Genomic DNA, 19,149 nt, shown 5'->3' on the forward strand with positions numbered 1-19,149 from the left:
CTCTCTCTCTCCTTGCCCTGGCAGGCACTGTTTGATTTGTTTGTTTAGATATAAGATTATTTGTGCTTTGCATGGAAGAAAGAATGGAAAGAAAGGTCTTTTGATCTGTTTGATCAATTTTGGTGTTGCTTTGGGTTTTCCTTTCTGATCTTCGTGACACGGGTAAAACGGCGATGGCCTTTTTTGGAAGCCGGTGGGTGAGTTTTCCTTAAATGGGGTGTGACTGACTGTTCGTTCTCAGATCTGTTGATGCTATCTGTGCAGTAAGTAGTACTTTTTCTTGGTGGGTTTGTTTGTTTGTTAATTTTTCCGTTTCTGGGAAAAAGATACAAGCACCGCCCTTTGGATTTTCTTCCCATTTTTCCTTTTCTGGGTTGCCGAGAAAATTGACAGAAGAGAGTGAGCACACAGGGGCAAATTGGTATAAGTCTATGCCATTGCTCTTGCGTGCTCACTTCTCTTTCTGTCAGTTTTCAGGCCCAGAATTCCATTTCTTTGTCCATCCATCCAAACCCAAGTGTGATCTTAGTTTCTCTCTCTAAATATATCTCCTTTTTTCATCTCTCTCTCATTTCGGGTTTGTTTGTGCTGTGCCTGTCATGTAGGAGTCAGTGTGGATTTGCTTTCCTTTTCTCTCCTAATTCCTTTGGATTTGATTGTAGTGTATTTTAAAAAGTATATTTGGTAGGGTTATTAGCCTGCAAGCGTGACTTTTGATGGCTTTCTTCGAGATGGTAGCCCTAATTACTGTGCTTAATTAACGGAAAAAACTGTATTATTGTGGTGCTCCTGATGTACCAGTCTACATGTATAGCATAGGATGGTCCTCCACAGAAAAACATCTCTTTCTGTCTCTTGTTCTTTCGTGCTTCTTGATGTTATCATCTACTTGTTCATTTTTGTATTTAATTCTTCCGCATGCAATGTTTGCTTGAGAACTTGTTCTAAGCTGTTTGTTTTCGACTGAATCCTCTTGCTGCAGATCAGCTTCACATTTTCGTGTGGGTGTTTTATTAATTTCCCCATCTGATGAAGTCTTTGTCTATCTCATTTCTTATTATCGTTTCGATCGTGCAATTGACCTTTGTGACTTCTGTTCTTCCCATCTGAACCTTTTGCCCAGCTCAAGTTTCATTATTGTGCTTGGGAGGTTGATCTTTAGTGAGTTTGTTATTATCTTATCCGAACCTTTTGCAGCTGAAGTTTCGTTATTGCGTTTGAGAGATTGATCTCTTTTAGGTTATATTTCTCCCTTTGAATCTGTTGCTTGAACATTTGGTGTTATAAAAATCTTATATTGGAGGCCTGAAAGTTTTGATCCACTTCTGTAAGTAACTTCGGTGGTGTACGTTATTTCTCGTTATGAACCTTGATGGTGGCAGTGGTTACTGTTCTTTCTTTCTTTTTTGTTTTTTTGGCTGAGAATGGCAATCGTTAGTAGTGCTAATATTAGTTTCTTTTTCATTTTAAGATCATGAGATTTGGGTAGATGCAGATCTTATTTCCATTTTGTTCCTTCTCTTCCTGTGTTGTTTCGACTTGCTTCTTTGAAAGTGTAGCAGATCCGCATTGAATATGAACAGAAGCTATTATTCTGGCGTGGAGAGATTTCCTTAACAAGTCAAGAAGGAAACCTACCAAATTTATGTCCGAGAAGCTGTCTTGTATCATTGTGAGTGAACGCCGTTGCAATTACTCGACTAATTGTTTGCATTGCAATTACCATTTCAACACTGGATAGTACATATGACAGTGACCTAACCTTGAAAATGATGCTTATTTTGGGGGAAGGGGCTTATTTTATGTTAGATTATATTGAAATTGAAAAGCTATCTATACAATTTATAGTTTCCTTCTTTAATCCCTCTGAGCTTTCCTTCTGGCTTAAGTTCTGGTGTATCCATTTGAACTGAGATGTGTATTCAGTCACTGTTTTCATCTGCAGGATCATTTTATGATATGTCCTCCAATTTTCCTTCAGCCAGTGCAAGCGTTGTTTCATTTCTCCTTCCTGATCGCATGCAATGGAACATGAAATGGGACTATTCCATGAACGTAATGGTTTTCCACTGTTGATATGGTACTATTTCTCTATAATTGCTGTAGTTATATCATCGCTATATACTGTTTCCTGTATTGTTTATATTGTAGTCATTTTATGAATCGATCACCTTGGATGGTTTTGTGATCAAAGGCACAACAACAACTTGACACCCTTTAAGAAAGGTATCATGAGGCAGCTATTGACATGGGTTACAAAGCTAGGCTTGTTCAGAGACTAGGTTTCCCTGTTCAACTGTCTATGCTGTCTAGCAAGTTTTTGTCATTTCGACACTCAGTTTCTGTATTTTTTAGCATGAAAGTTTGGTGAATGTTATTTCTTTCATAGGCTGGATGTCCTCTATCAACTCTTTGTTATCATAATGGGTATTTTTAGGTGAAGTTAATATAGAACAAATAAGGCAATGGGAAAGAACTTGCTGGAAGGATGAGGTTCTGTTTATATCCAGTCTCACTTTTAGAACATGTAAGTATATATGGTGTACCACTACTTTAAGGGCCTTCAACTTGTGAGTCTAGAAGAACTTTCAGTGAGAGGCTATTACTGCGAGTAGCCGCATGATTGAAAAATCCCTTGGGCCATAGAGAGGGGATTGGGGCGGAGGATGAGAGTTTATGTATGCTGCCTGAAGCATACGTCTCCCCCATTGAAGCTCACACCTTCCGAATGTGTTGTCATCTAGTTGGGGATTGAGAAAGGCCATTAGTGGTTTTTGTTCATTTGTTCTGACAATGGGGTTGATAATGCTTGATACATGTATTATATGGGAAGGAATATGTAAGTACATATTTTGGTATATATTATATGGGAAGGTATATGTTCTACTTATTGTTGCTAAGGAAAATAATTAGAATCGACAGTTTAGTTAGTGATGTTAATGAACAAGGATCAAGGAGTTTTATACCATAAGATCCCAATATAGAAAATCGATAACAAAAGAAAGTAGGCACAATCCTTAAACAAATGATACTCAAGTAGCAATAATTCAAAACCAATCCAACTAATACACAATTACACACCAAAAGGACAAAGATAAAATAATCCTTCAACAACAAAATATATAAGATTGAGCATCCAAAATGTGGGTAGAGCTGTTCCACCAAGAACAATCCTACTCTTATTCACCAACCCAACCCTATCGGCCGTGGGCAAGCCAATCCTAACAACATGGGTTGGAATCCATGAGAGAGCTATTCTAGATATCTCTAAAGGGCTGCAATGGGGCTATACCATGAGAGTTCGTTGAACTCTTTGTGAGAGGCTAATGCTGCATGGGGAGCAGTAAAGGTTCTTTGGGCTAAATGAATGGGGGCAATGGTGGAATAGAAGAAAGCTACCTACCAGTGTAGAATACCCACTAGGGATATCCAATACACCAGTTGAACTTTTACACCCAAAAGAAAGCTATCTATGGCAATAGCTTGGGTGCAAAGGTGAAATCCCTCACCTTAAGGGCCATCTATGGCAATAGCTGTTTGGTCTTTGATGAGATTAAGCTTTTGATTTCAATTTTCTTTTCTTTTCTTTTTTTTCTCTTTTGGCTTGGTAAAATGATTCAAAATGCATTAACTACGAGCGGTTGTCTTAAGACGAGTATCTATCTTTTCTTCATCACTAAAGAGGCTAATACCATGGGGTATTTTAGAAGGGGCGGGGTGTGGGGAGAATGTCCTAGTCAAGGCATAGTTCTTTTGCTCCTCGCTGCATACTCATGGTCAAGAGCATTATGGTGTTGATGGAACCACAAAAGAAATCACTTAAACTTGGGTTCAATTCACTAACTCCAACCAAAATTACAAGGAAAATTGGGCATTCGAGAGGCCTTTAACTCTCTATAAAAATTAAATTCAAAAATTTTCTCCCCTCTCCTACAAATTACTCCCCCTATATTCTCTTCCCCCCTCCCCCCCCCCCTTCTAATCAGAATTTGAATTCGACATGGCTGGTTGTAATGCTAGCCAACCAATTTACTCTCCTACCCCTGCCCCTCGAATCGTCTTTGGTACGTCACCTTGTCCTTAAGGTGAAAAAATGAAAATTGTTGCTAAATCAAGTGGTAAGGCTCCCAAGTAGCTTCTAATGGGGGTAAGCCCTACCATTGTATGAGCACTTCTAATTCTCGTAAGTTCTTTCCAATTCTCAGTCGAACTCCAAACACTGTCTTCGGTTCCACCAACATCTCAAGGTCTTTATTAAGCCGTTGAGGAATCTCCACATTAGCTTTCAATGCCCATCTTGCCTCCAGCTCTTCTTCTACCTCTTTCAACGTTTCTCCCTCAACTATCGCCTCTTCTAACGTTTCAATGCTCTGATACCAAAATTGATGGGAACCAAAAAAGAAATCACTAAAACTTGGGTTCAATAATCTATAAGAAAAACTGGGCATTCGAGAGGCCCTTAACTCTCCAAAAAAACTAAATCTCAAAGTTCTCTCCATCTTCTTACAAATTTCTCCTCTTATATTCACTTCCCCTCTCCTTTAACAGAATTCGGATTCGCACCTGTTGGGTTGTCAACCTAGCGATTTTCCCAATCTACCCCTCCACACATGACTAGTTATTATGCTAGCCAACCAATTTACTCTCCTACCCCTACCCCTTGGATCGTCTTTGATACGTCCAGTGGACCGGGGCCTATCAATTGCTTAGAAGATGATTGATTGAACATCAAGGGAAGTTCTTACAAAGGATGTATAAGTCCGTCGTGGGTTGAGATTGACCAATGAACCTCTTGAGCGTTGTCTTGAATGGTCGAGGTGAGAAAGCTAGCATGTGATTCATAAAGCACTTTCAACTTTAGATTTTCCTTTTCCAAGAGAGTAGCTTGTTGGAGAGCCTCCATGTGATAAATCCAATTTATAAAGAGGATGTTTTTTTGATAGCTTATAAGTTACCTCCAAATAAGCTAATATTGCCCAATTAAATATCTAAATTACCCTCATTAAAATAAGCACTTTATCCATGCACTAACAATTTGTTAGCAAAGAAGCTCAATGAAAAGCTATAAGCTACTGTGATTTTATAGATAGTTTATTAGCAAATAAAATCATAGCTCCTATATATGATTTTATAGCTTATCAGCAAATAAACTCTTAGTAAATAAAGTCATATAAGCTCTTTATAGTTTATAGAGCTTAGCTCTAAGAGCTTATTTGCTAACAAATTTAAGTGTTTGTGTAAAGAGCTTATTTAATAAGGGTAATTTGCAGATTTACTTGGTCAACACTAGTTTATTATTTTTTGGGATAACTTACAACATACAAGAGAAGACTATAGTGTACATGCTTATTCTTTGACTCCAGAATAAGTTGTCCGTAGAACTTGAGGCGCGTGGCTTATGAACTCTTCACAATTTTCCCAACAAAAGGATCGAAAAATATCTTAAAAACTATATAAAAATTCAACAACATATCTAGTTTTTTTTCCACTACGTGAGATCGGCTACATGACTTCTAAAATTTCATATATTTCTATCTTTTGTTATATCTTCATTTAGACCCATACACTTCATATCAAATTTTAATGTCTTTCCCAAAATTTTCTTGAGTCTGCTTTTACATCTTTTTTTGACTAATTGTTCAATTTCATCAACTCTCCTTATATAAGCGTCTCCTAGTCTCCTTCTCACATGACCAAACCATCTTAGTCTAGTCTCTCTCTTCTTTTGCTCAATTGTCACTACTCTTACTTTATTACAAATGACCTTATTTCTAATTTTATATTTTCTTATATGGTCGCACATCAATCTTAGTATTATTATCTCTACTATGCTCGTCTTTTGCTCATGCTGATATTTGACTGTCCAACATTCTGAATTATATAACAAGACTGATCTTATAGTTGTCCTATAGAATTTTTCTTTCAGTTTTAATGGGATTTTACCATCACATAACACTCCCGATGTATTTTTCCATTTTAGCCAACCTGCCTTAATTCTATGTGTGACATCTTTGTGAATTTCTCCATCTTTTTGAATCACTGATCCCAAATATCGAAAATGGTCTTTTCTTTATAAGATTTGGTCTTCCAATTTTATTACAACATCCTTCACTCTTGTATTCTTACTAAATTTACATTCCATATATTTTGTTTTCCTTCTACTTAATTTAAATCTCTTATATTCTAAATTGTTTCTCCACAACTCAAGCTTAGTGTTCACTCCATCTTTTGTTTCATCCACCAATACTATGCCATCTACAAATAGCATATACCATGACAGCTCTGGCTGAATGTGTTCAGTAGTTCATCCATTACTAAAGCAAATAAGTGTGGACTTAGTGCAGAACCTTGGTGCAGTCCCATTGTAATTTTAAACGGTTCAATATTCCCTCCACATGTTCTGACCCTTGTCTCTGCACCCTGATACATATCCTTAAGGGCTTGTATATAGGCTATTCGGACTCATTTCTTCTCTACAACCCTCCATAATATTTCTCTAAGGACCATATCATAGGCATTTTCTAAATCTATAAACACCATATGCAGGTTCTTTTGCTGATCATGTTACCTTTCCATTAGGCGCCTCAATAGGCATATGGCTTTCATTGTTGATATACCAGACATGAAACCAAATTGATTTTTCGAGACATCTGTTTCTTTTCTGAGCCTATGCTCTATTACTCTCTCTCAAAATTTCATGATATGACTCATTAACTTAATTCCTTTGTAATTTTCATAATTTTGAACATCTCTTTTATTCTTGTATATAGGAATCAAAGTACTATTCTTCCACTCATCTAACATCTTTTTTGATTTAAGGATCACGTTAAATAATTTTGTTAGCCAAGAGATGTCATCTTCTCCCATGCATTTCCATGATTCTATTGGTATATTATCAGGTCCCACCGCCTTATGATTTTTCATCTTTTATAATGCTTGCCTTATTTCATTTGAACTTATGCGTCGATAAAATATATAGCTCACTTTCCCTTCGGAGTTACTAATGTGTCCCAACCTAACTCGTGTATCCTCGTCATCATTGAATAATTTTATGAAATACTCATTTTATCTCTCCTTCATCACTCCCTCGTTCACTAACATATTTTGGTTTTCATCTTTTATACATTTCACTTGGTTTAGATCCCTTGTTTTTCTTTCTCTTTCTTTAGCTAATTTATATATATATATATATATATTCATTTCTCCATCTTTTATATCAAGTCGTTTATATAGATTCTCATATGCTTTTGACCTTGCTTCACTAATAGCTCTTTTTGTTACCTTTTTTGCTTCTTTATAATTTTTTAAGTTTTCTTCATTGTTGCACTGATATACAGCCTTATAACAAGTTTTCTTATTTCTAATTTTCAATTATACCTCTTCATTTCACCACCAAGACTCCTTAAAGTTTGGAGTTCTACCATTTGTCTTTCCAAAGACTACATTTGTCATACTTCTCAGGGCAATAGCCATGTCCTTTCACATTTGGTTTGCCTGTCTTTCTCTATTCCATTCCCTTCTACCTCTTAATTTTTCTTTGAAGATTAGTTGTTTCTCCCTTTTTAAATCCCACTACCTAATTCTTGGATTTTGTTTTATGTGATTTTTTCTCTTCCAATTTCTTACTTGGACTTCAAGTACCAAAAGTCTATGTTGAGTAGTCAAACACTCTCCAGGTATCACCTTACAATCCCTACAACATAACCAATCCTCTTGTCTCATGAGGTAGTAATTTATTTAGGTACTTGATGTGACATTTTTATATGTGATTAAGTGTTTGTCCCATTTTTTGAACCTAGTATTGGTTATGATGAGCCTATATGCCATAGCAAAATCTAGAATAGATTTACTCTCATTATTAATTTTTCCTAATCTATACCCTCTATGTGCCTCTCTATAGCCGTTTCCATCTCTACTCACGTGATCATTTAAGTCACCTCTTATAATCATTTTCTCTCCTCTTGGTATCATTTGTATGAGTCCCTCTAGGTTCTTCTAGAATTTTGTTTTTATCTCCTCACCTAACCCCGCTTGTGATGCATATATACTAAAGATATTCATAGTCATTCTTTCTAGACCAACCTTCATCATAATAATCATATCCTCTATTCTTTTTATATCTACTAAGTTTTTATCCATAATAATCTCCACTCTATTTTTCAGTCGATCATTTCTTATGTACCATATTTTATATCTAGTATCAGATAAAGTTTTTATTTTTTTCCTTACCCATCTCGTCTCTTGAAGACACATAATATTAATCTCTCTCCTAATCATCACATCTATCACTTCCATAGATTTGTCTGTTAATGTTCCTATGTTCTATATATGACCCAATCTTTAATCTATGATTTTGGTTTTGGCATTGACTTTGAATTTTATTTTATTTTTGGTTTTGGACTAACTTCTTTACCCACATTCGTCCAAGTAAATGTGGGGACCCTTGCTCATTTGTCACTACATTCGGGCGCCAATGCAGTGGCCTTAGTTCACTTGACACTACATGTGGACAGTATAGCACGTCGCTATGAAGGGTTACGCCCCAACGATTTTTCATAGTTTGTCTAGAGTTCATGTTTTGGATCCGACTAGATTTTACGTTGGTTGTCGGTTACCTAATACAATCCTCCTCCTTTATCCAGCCTTGGGACCGACAATGAATAACATTCTCCGGCAGAGTTAGCATATAAAAATCCATTGACCAAAATTTAATTTAATCCGTACACCATCTTTATAAATTGGATTTTAAGGTTCATAATGAAATTATTTGTGATTATGGTACTTGTGTTGCATAAAACGATTGGGGCCTATCTGCGAGTTTGGTTTTGTGGTGCTTCGCTGAAAGAGTTGGTTTACGAATAACCTTGAGCAGAGGTATAAAAGAAATGGCTAGACAAAGTTATATTTTTATTTTTATGGTTTACTTTTGACGATTCACACATTCCTTTTGATGGGATATAATGTATTTTCGTTTTTTTTTTTTTTGGGTGTGTGTTTTTGTTAAGTAAATAGAACATTAATTATGAGAACTTCAGGGGCTGTTCATTTACAGAAAACTGGAGTCCTTCTCTAAAAATTAGAAAACAAAAATAAATATCTTTTTTATTTTTCTCTAATTTTTTGTTGAAAAGAAAATACAGAAACAGAGATGAAAACTTGAGATACAAAACAGGCTCTTAAGAAGCCCACAAAAAGATTACTGGCTTCATGTGGAGTTTTAAAAGATAAGAATCACTCCCAAGAATTTTTCTGGTAAGCCTCTGAGTCAATTGTTGGTTGAAATCCAGTGGCTCCAATACCCATGGAGCTAGAACATAAGCAACATTGATGGGCTGAAGAAAGCTTTCATGCCACCTTATATTAAATCAACGATCATATATTTAATTATCCGGTAGTAAAGATAATAAAAAAAGATTTCAAAAACTTGTTGAATTAAGATGAACTTAAAGAGTATAAATTCTTAATCAAGGATTAAAATTTTAGATAATCATCCAAATTGGATAGATACTATTTGTAGAACATACATAAAAAGGAGATTTTTATACCAAATAACTTCCACGAAAAGTTGAATTTCTAGAAAGTTGTACAAAGTCTCACTGGATCATGTGGGGGCACTTGCCTACCCTAAAATTCGATAAAAATTACTTTATTCATGGGCTTGATTGCCTTCTTCCCATATTAGAAGTAAATTTTTAGGATGCAAGATGGGGGACACATTCCTCAGAGCCCCTACCCTGGATGTGCCCATGTGCAGCTCAATGACACATGATTTAAAGCCTGGGCTCTCTGGCTCTTATATAGTGGAACCCTAGGCACATTAACCAATACAAGTACATGAAACCTCCTCGTGTTGGAAGTGGTCTTAGTTTGCCTACTATATCAGGTTATCAACCTCTTCTTTTTTTCCCAAGTAATGTACTTGCTAAGAAACAAGAAGAGTACAAGCATGAGACAAGGCCAAGTGCGTAAGGGATTCACCGAGAGAAAGTCAAGCCAGATAGTTAAAGGCTGACAAAGCTAACAAGCTTGATTCAAACCACCTAAACTAAATCAACACCACAATAGACCAAAAACATAGCACCCAAGACACAACACAACATAAAGGGGGCAAAACCTTACTAAGTGAGGCAGAGGGGAGGGAAGGAAAGGTGTGAGAAACATATGGGAGGTAACAAGAGACATATAGTTGTTGTTGAGTTCACATGTGTGGTTGTTCTGTTGAATGGATTTGGGGTTGACGAAACCAGGGCTTGTAGATTTTATATTGGGATCCCAAGGCCAATTTACCAAATCTAAAACACAACCAGGGGAATTGAAGGTTGAGGGGGTTTGAAGAATAGGAGCAGGGAGATAAAGAAAGGAAGTTACTACCTTTGTAATCCTCAAGAGGAAGATATCGCAAGGACGAGACATCCTACCTTTGTAACCCTCGAGAGGAAGAGATGAGGACAATACATATGCTTCTACCGAGATGGGCATGTGTTAGTGCCACATTGCATGTTTACTGTGCAGTCTTGGGTGTCTCGTGAAATCTTTGGACATTGTACCCATTATTGATTTTTTTTTTTTTTTTACAAAAATCTGTTCATAAAGTCTTGGTTATTCAAATGAAAGGATGATGGTTTTCTGATTAGAGGCATATATTGCTTGCTGGGGAAAACTAATTAGGTTTTGTTGTCATTGGTGTTTAGTCTATGTTGTTTTTCCATTTTCCCTTATTTTTAGAGCCATTTGGCATATTAAACAGTGTTAAATGACGATCTTGATGCATTCAACAATACCATTCAACAAACCAAGATGCAGAAGTAAACTCTCGAACAAAATCTACTTTTAACTATTCTTGGGAAATTTATATGTATGTTAGTGGTTTTGTGAGATGACCTTCAAAAACTTATCAGAACTGCCCCGCCCCTTCCATAATTTCTTTCTTCTTTTGTGTATTGAAAATGTTACATCAAAAGGCTATTTTAATTTTTCCTTCCCTTTCCCTTTTCATGGCCTAACTTGCTTGTCCCCTCCTCCTCCTACATTATACATGCAGAACAGTTGCAATTCACTTATCACCAAAAGTAGCTTAATGCTGAATCCATGGCGTGCTTGCTTAGGTCAATGTCATATATGCCGTTTTGTTGATGAAGGAAACCCCAATATTATATAATATACTTGTTGGATCGCCTTATACAATGCAGAAGCCAAGGAGGACTCGAGCTAGAATAAAAAGACTCTTGGACCTGCAAGGCTTCCTCAAAACAACCTGCTTACAAAACAAACAAATCAACAGCAGCCAGCAGGGCCAGGGCGTTTATCGAGAGGTAAAAGTTAGTGGGAGGTATTTATAACCCAGTTTGTGCTTCTTGACCGAGATGAGATGCCGAATGTCTAGGACAAGCTCTACACGAAATTAAATTGCTTAATCCTTTGATTTAATCACTCAATATATATGTGCCTTTGCCTCTGATATTTTTTCCCTGCAGATTCATCAGTCAGTATGTGTACTGTTTTTTGTTACATATAAAAAAATTGTCAAAAGTCACTGAAGATATAACTAAGGGCGCAAGCAACTGCATTCGGACCAATAACCTTACTTTTTGAATTCCTGGCTACCATTAATTCCACCAGAGCTTGATATGTATTAGATCACCTAATAGGGTAACATCCACATCGGGATCAGTATATATTAGAATAGAACCAAGGCATAATGCTCTACTTGGCGCTGCAAATTAAGGGGCAGAGATTTAATCACTATACAGCTACAGTAAGCTAGGACAAGTTTTTAAGAATTCATTATGAGTGAAAATGGTGGGCTGTTGATTGGAGCCATTAAGGTGGGCTGTTGATTCGTCGGTTCCATTACGTAACGTATATAAAGAGAATCGATTCGTCCTTGCTTGCTTGTGTGCTTCTTCACAGGATGGAAAGAAGAAAGTTATCTAAATAGACAAGAAAGATCTTACGGTAAGTATTTCGACAGATAAAAGTATGATTCATCATCTGTTCATTTACAGTAGCGCCATTCTCTTTAAACTTTTTTTTTTTTTTGGTGGTCTTCTACTGTGGGTATAGGTGACCTTGCTCCTCCCGTTGGACGCCATCAAAGAGGTGCCAGCTCTTCCAAAAAACCAAGTCTCCCCGAAGTACTGAATCTCCCCAGCCCCACCCGATTGAGGAGGATCGGCTCAGCCGGAAAACGAATTGATCTTGGGAACCATGCATTATGAGCGCATTGATGATTGATGGTTTGGTTGAATAAGTTATTTAATATAATAAGACTAATAATAAGACGAGAGGTTTGAGGGGTTGGGATGGGCCTATTAAAAGGTGATGGGCCCAAAAATAAGAGCTACAATATTTAATGGTAAAATATATATTTTTTTAACACTAATGGTATTTTAAACAAACTGTATATAAAACACCTGAGATTTTATTTTAAATCATATTTTTTAAATAAATTTAAGAAATAATAGCCTTTTTAATTAAAATATTCAGTTTCTGTCTGTTCAAGAAAAAGAAAACGAAAAAAAAAGATAAAAGAGTGTAAAAATATAAATATATAATCTTGGTGGAGCGCCGATTTAAGGTGGGCCCTGTTGGGCTGAGGGTTGACGTGGGTCAGGCCTGGACCTACAGCCATGGAAAGGATTTGGACCGTCAGGTTGGCCCATGGACGCCAATCCAAATAAAAAATAAAAAAGAAGTTCAATGGCCGAATCATATTTAACATCTCGTCCAAAATGCAATCGTTATTTTATAAATTAAAAATTATTTAATTTAAAAATAAACATAAATTTCATGAATAAATTTTATGTTAGGGACAAAAAAAAAATATTTCTATTCGTAAATTGATATTTTTTTAATATTACAAAACAGTCAGAAAATATTTTTTAAATTATAAAAGTGATCCAAAAATATATCTTAGGGTTTTGAAAGGAAAGAAACTAGAGTCGGCAATTTTGGACACGACCCGATTACACGACACGACACAGAGTTAAGTGGGTTAGGGTTGGGGTTAATTGGGTTCGGGTCATAAACGGGTCAACCGTTTATGATACAATTATTTTCGTGTCTTAGGCGGGTCAACCCGCCTAACCCGTTTAGACACGAAATGACACGTTTAATTAAACCTGTTAACGGGTTGACCTGAACACGTTAACACGATTATATACGAAATGACACGTTTAATTAAAAGGGTTAGTGGGTTGATCTGAATACGTAAACACGATTATACACGAAATAACACGTTTAAAACTAAATAACACGTTTAACAGGTGACACAACACGACTCATTTAAATTAAACGGGTTAAACAGGTTAACAGGTAACATAACACGATACGACACGTTTAGTTAAACGGGTTAAATGGGTTGTGTCGTGTTATACGTTTAATAAACGTGTTGTGTTTGAGTTTAAGGAATTTGACACGATTATTAAACGGGTCGTGTTCGGGTTAACCTGACACATGTTATACGTGTGTCTCGACACGACACGATTACGACCCGCCAACACGAATTGCCACCTCTAAAACAAACCCCCAACAAAATTTCTGTAAAAATATTATTTTTGTCGGTCAATAATTCCAAATTCGGGTATTTTGATGGGATGGGAGGTCCCTCCCTCCACTCACACGGACACAAAACATGGAGGGATTGGGTACTTGGAAGAACACCACATAATGGATCACTCTTTCTTTTCTTTCAATAATGAAAGAAGAAGAAGAAGAGGAGGAGGAGGAGAAAGATGACTTATCTTTTGCCAAAAGTTGGGCATTTTTAATTCAATTTTAGTAATTAATTACTTTTTAATATTTATTAAATAAATTAAAAAGTCACTAAGTAAATGAGTTATCCAAATAATCTTCGAGATGAATCATGATGGGGGCGCTGGTGCCAGCGCGACATGCCACATGTCCTCATAATAAGAGTTGAGTAGTCGCATCGTATCTCACCCACTCAAATAAAACAATATATATATATATATATATATGATGATGATGATATGCTATCTTTGAATTATACATATATATATATATATATAAGAACATTGGTGGGACCGAAACGCATTATCATCGGGTGGAACAGTGCGTGACAGATGGTGGAATTGTAAGTTCATCGGGCGGACTGATGGTGTGGATTAAACTTATTTTGTTAGGACCCACCACACGCGTTGTTTACAAAAATCTAGTCTAGATTATTGTTAATGATCAAATTTATAGCAGCACCTTGCATGAATGAACATTGGCGGTTGGTCGGCTGATATCGAGTATTCAGCAAACTAACAGTCGACCTCCTGAAAATATCTTTGGATGAAGCCAAATAAATAAGGCTAAAGCATGCATACTTACAAAAATGTATTAATTATCAAATATAATAATTATAATATATGGTTACAACTAATTAAAAATTGGTTAATCGGTGGCATTATTATTTCTATTTGGCCATTCCCTCTTTGGTTCATGCTTATTTGCAGGTAGTGTGGCATCCACACCCTCTTGATCATGTCTATCTAGATGGTACAAATTACGAAAGAAGACTCAAGAATGAAATAAAATTTAAAATTAAGAATTATTCATATTTATTTACTAAAAAATAATTAAGTCGAGTTGTTTTGAACTGAAATCTAGAAATACATATAATTTTTGTAATTAATTCGAAGATAAGTGAGTTTAAAATTTTTGATTCAATTTTCTCTCTTTTAAACTCTGTCCAGACAGTCTAAAATAAAATATTATAAAAAATTAAGTTGTTTAAATAATTTCATTTAAAAAAAATATAACGTTTTCTAAATTATAAGAAAATTCTAACTAATAGGAGAGAAAATTTAGTTTCTATTAATCTTAATTTTACATCATATCAAGAAAAGTCAAATTATGATAAAGTTAAATGAGTATTGGATAGAGTCATATCTAGCATATGGGGTAAACTTGTCAACAATATGTTCACATGAAAAAATTGAGATTTGATTAGTTAAATAGTCGAGATATAGAAATATCATAATAAAAAAAATTATGAACAGTCAATTTTTTTTAAAAAAAATTGAAGGGTTGAATGAAATCCTTTGAAGATGATATTTTCACACATTTTTAGTTTTATGAACATTTTAGTTTTTTTTTTTTTTTTGAAAAAAATTCACAAATTTTAATGATCTTTCAAGTATTTTAGATATTTAATTTCTATAAAATATTTAGTTACGATCCTGTTAAAGAAAAACTTTTTGAGTATATCTTTTTAAGTGTAAGGACGGATTGAAGTTGAAGGTATTTAAAAAAAATATAAAGTGATAATATCATCAATATTCAATCTAAACACATTTAGATGGTCTGATTATTACCAACCATTAATCATAATTTTAAAATAAATTATTACGTTTTTAAATGAATTAAGAGTGAAAGCTATAGTAATGATTGGGTGAAATTACTTAATCGAAAGAAACAATGGGTTAGGAAATTTAGTAGACGGATGAGAAGGGAAAGAATTAATTTAATAATAAAAGTTTAATTAATTATTTATTTCAAAAAAAAATTCCCAATTTTCAACTGGTTGTCACACCTAGTCCCTCACTTTCATACCCAACAATGTCCTTCCCTATGCCTTGCAAAAATCAATATTTTAATGAAAAAAAATACAAAGATAAAATAATTAATTTACTCATTTCTTTAACGATAAGGATAGTCATTGCAATATTTTGAAATGAAGAGAATTTTCTAAAAATTTAAGGGCCGTTCTCTTTCATGTGATGTTTCTATAATTTACCCTTTTATTTTAACTTAAAATAGAATTCAAATTTTATGAAATTAAAAAATTATTTAATAAAATTTTTTAAAATTTAAATAAAAAATAAATATCACCCTCATTTTTCACTCTATCAAACAGATACTTAATCTAAATGGATCTTAAGATTACAAATACTTTTCATAGGCACTGAAATAGACTCTTGTGTACAACAAAAAGCTCCACCAACATTCGTCGGTTGTTCCAATGCCAAGCTTCTCCTTGCAGGACCAAACACCCAAGGACCATTGTGATATCGAACTATCCTTCTAGCCATCACTTGTCTTGGATGGCCCAAATAACTACCGTCTACATTAGATGAATAATAACATGAAAAAAAAAAAAAGAGACCGACGACGATGACCGACCTTTTTCATTTCTTTTTACTATAAATGAGAAATGTTACTTAAATGGGTAGCACATCACATGACATGATCTTACCTGCATATATAAAATATAAGTTACAAATTACAGCATTAAATAAACAGACCAATTTGCTCCAAAAGGGCAAAAAAAAAAAAATTAAAACCTACTAACGTAAGATAATCAAAAAACAAAATGTCACTCGATCCTACCGCACCCGACCGCTTGTTTAGTTTTGGTAGCGTGTAACTTTTAACATTTTCGGTCACCACTCTCGAAGAACAGCTGGCTCAGGCCTCAAAGGAAAGCCAGGACGCAGGCTCAAGTCTTATGACGTGAGTTTTGGAAGACTCGCCCTAACGTGGCTAATTCTAATTAGCAAATCCTTGTCTTCTTCCCAATCTGACGACAACGAGTATATACTTTATCATTCTGTGTGCGGCTTCGATCCAGCCTCTGCTTCAATCCCCTGCTCTCCAATTCTAGGCAAAACCAGCTGCTCCAATCCCATGGCTCCAAGGCACCCCACGTTTCTCTCTCCTTTCCAACACCATTAATTCCACTCACTTGTCCATGGATTCTACACAGATGATCGCTATTTCCTCAATTTTGTCCTGGATTCCGCTCCCCTCTTCGGTTTTGTGTTAATTAGTTAAGGGGGTTGTCGGAGAAAATGGAGGAGAGGGGTGTTCTGTTCGGGAAGTACGAGTTGGGGAAGGTTCTCGGAAAAGGCACGTTCGCGAAGGTTTATTACGCGAAGGAGATGGTTTCCGGCGAGAGCGTAGCTATCAAGGTGATCTGCAAGGATCAGGTAAAGAGGGAAGCGATGATGGAGCAGATTCTGAGGGAGATTTCCGTGATGCGACTGGTTCGACACCCGAATGTGGTGCAGCTGAAGGAGGTTATGGCGACCAGGTCCAGGATTTTCTTCGTGATGGAGTATGTGAAGGGCGGCGAGCTCTTTGCTAGAGTGGCGAAGGGGAGGCTTCGAGAAGACGTGGCCCGTAAGTACTTCCAGCAACTGATCAGCGCCGTCGATTACTGCCACAGCCGCGGCGTCTCTCACCGGGACTTGAAGCCGGAGAATCTGCTTCTCGACGAGAACGAAGACCTTAAGGTCTCCGACTTCGGGCTCTCCGCCTTGCCGGAGCAGCTCCGCAACGATGGCCTGCTCCACACCCAGTGTGGAACTCCGGCGTACGTCGCGCCGGAGGTCCTCCGGAGGAAGGGGTACGATTATCATTATCTTAATTCATGCGAAGCAATACCAAATTCATTATTTAGAATTTCCTGTTTCTTCTAACATGGGATTGAAATTACAGATACGATGGGGCTAAAGCTGATCTCTGGTCCTGCGGAGTGATTCTCTATGTTCTTCTCGCTGGGTTTTTACCCTTTCAAGATGAGAATCTCATGAAAATGTACACGAAGGTTTTCAAGGCTGAATTCGAGTTTCCGCCATGGATTTCCACCGAAGCAAGGAGGCTGATTTCTCGGCTCTTGGTCGCCGACCCACAGAGGCGAATCACCGTGCCGGCGATCACTCGAGTGCCCTGGTTCCGACGAGGATTAACAACGCCACAAGCTGAACAGAAGACTGAAGAAGAAGAAGAAGAGGAAAAAAAAGAAGAGGAACCGGGGAAGCAACCGCTGGCGGAGTCGAAGAAGTCATCGCCGCCGTTTTACAACGCGTTCGAGTTCATAACTTCGATGTCGGCCGGTTTCGATCTCTCCGGTTTGTTCGAGAGCAAGAAGACGGCGAGGCCCATGTTCACGTCGCGGTGTCCGGCGGCGGCGATCATAGCGAAGATCGAGGCTGTGGGGAAAGGGCTGAGCTTTAAGGTGGGGAAGGTGAAGGACTTCAAGCTGAGGCTGCGGAGCTCGTCGGAGGGGCGGAAGGGGTGCCTGTCCGTGACGGCGGAGGTGTTCGAGGTGGCGCCGGAGCTGGCGGTGGTTGAGTTCTGCAAGTCCTCCGGCGACACGCTCGAATATGCCAAATTCTGTGAGGAAGACATTCGGCCGGCCCTGAAAGACATAGTGTGGACTTGGCAAGGTGACAATTTTGACGGTAATGTCGTCGGAGCAGAAACAGATCAGAGCCCATAATCAACACCCCTCGGGGTACGGTGTTTTTGGGGGTTTTGTTTATAACATTGGGATGTACCTACTGTGAGTTTTTTCGTTTTTTTTGTTTTCTTGGCTGTGATACTTTTGAGGTTTTGCTTTAGTGTTCAGTGAAGTTGTAAGTAAATGATGTGTGATCAAATTAAATTAATTGTGATGGATATGTTCAACAATTCAGCTGAGTCAACTATTTTAATAATTTTTTTTTTTATTAACGTATCAGCACGAGCGACCGCTAGTTAGAAAATTCAGCAGACAGATTTTAACACTTAGTACAATCACAAATGTGACATTCAGCGGACAGATTTTAACACTTAGTACAATCACAAATGTGCCAGCATCAAGCATATTTTATTTTGAATTATTTTTTAACCAAAATTCAAACACAAAATTTAAGGGTCTAAAAAATAATATTTTAATAATTTCTCCTTCTTTGTCAGTTGGTCTATATTTGGCCAACTATTTTATTAATTGATCCAAAGGTGTCAAATGGCCCCCAATGCCATTAAGTGTAATAAGTATACTTGTTTTTAAATATCACTACCCAACACAAGTATTTTTTTTAAGGTTTAAAAATGAGATTAAATAAATATATGTTATATTTTTTTTTTATTTTTATGTTATAAAAATAAAATAAAATAAAATTATCCTTAAATATGAACAATTTTTAAGTGTGTAACTATCAACTAATATAAACTAAGTTGTTTGTTATGTCGAGATAGTTTAATGAATGGCATGCATATATCGACAATATTCAATTTTTAAATTTCATAGAGAATCTAATTTTATTTTCAATGACCCAATGCGATTGGGTCGTCTTTTTTTTCGTTAGGTCTTTTTCTCTAAATAATTTTATAATTTCGTTAAAAATTAACCACTTAACGATAATCGTTATTAAT

The 19,149-nt window shown here is 36.4% G+C and overlaps 1 protein-coding gene and 1 long non-coding RNA gene across 2 annotated transcripts; both read left to right on the top strand.

Moving 5' to 3' along the window:
• Nucleotides 1-12,405, top strand: LOC127798244 (uncharacterized). The gene is made up of 4 exons (XR_008022358.1): nucleotides 1-1,672; nucleotides 1,946-2,080; nucleotides 11,042-11,955; nucleotides 12,064-12,405. It is a non-coding gene; the product is annotated as an uncharacterized LOC127798244 (long non-coding RNA).
• Nucleotides 12,406-16,409: 4,004 nt separating this feature from the next.
• On the top strand, nucleotides 16,410-18,423 carry LOC127791467 (CBL-interacting serine/threonine-protein kinase 25-like). The gene is made up of 2 exons (XM_052321368.1): nucleotides 16,410-17,356; nucleotides 17,449-18,423. Exons 1-2 carry the CDS (start codon nucleotides 16,800-16,802, stop codon nucleotides 18,230-18,232), a joined length of 1,341 nt encoding a protein of 446 aa, XP_052177328.1. The 5' UTR covers nucleotides 16,410-16,799; the 3' UTR covers nucleotides 18,233-18,423.
• Nucleotides 18,424-19,149: the final 726 nt, after the last annotated feature.

Source organism: Diospyros lotus, chromosome 1, assembly GCF_014633365.1.
Source record: "Diospyros lotus cultivar Yz01 chromosome 1, ASM1463336v1, whole genome shotgun sequence".
NCBI classification, from domain to species: Eukaryota; Viridiplantae; Streptophyta; class Magnoliopsida; order Ericales; family Ebenaceae; genus Diospyros; species Diospyros lotus.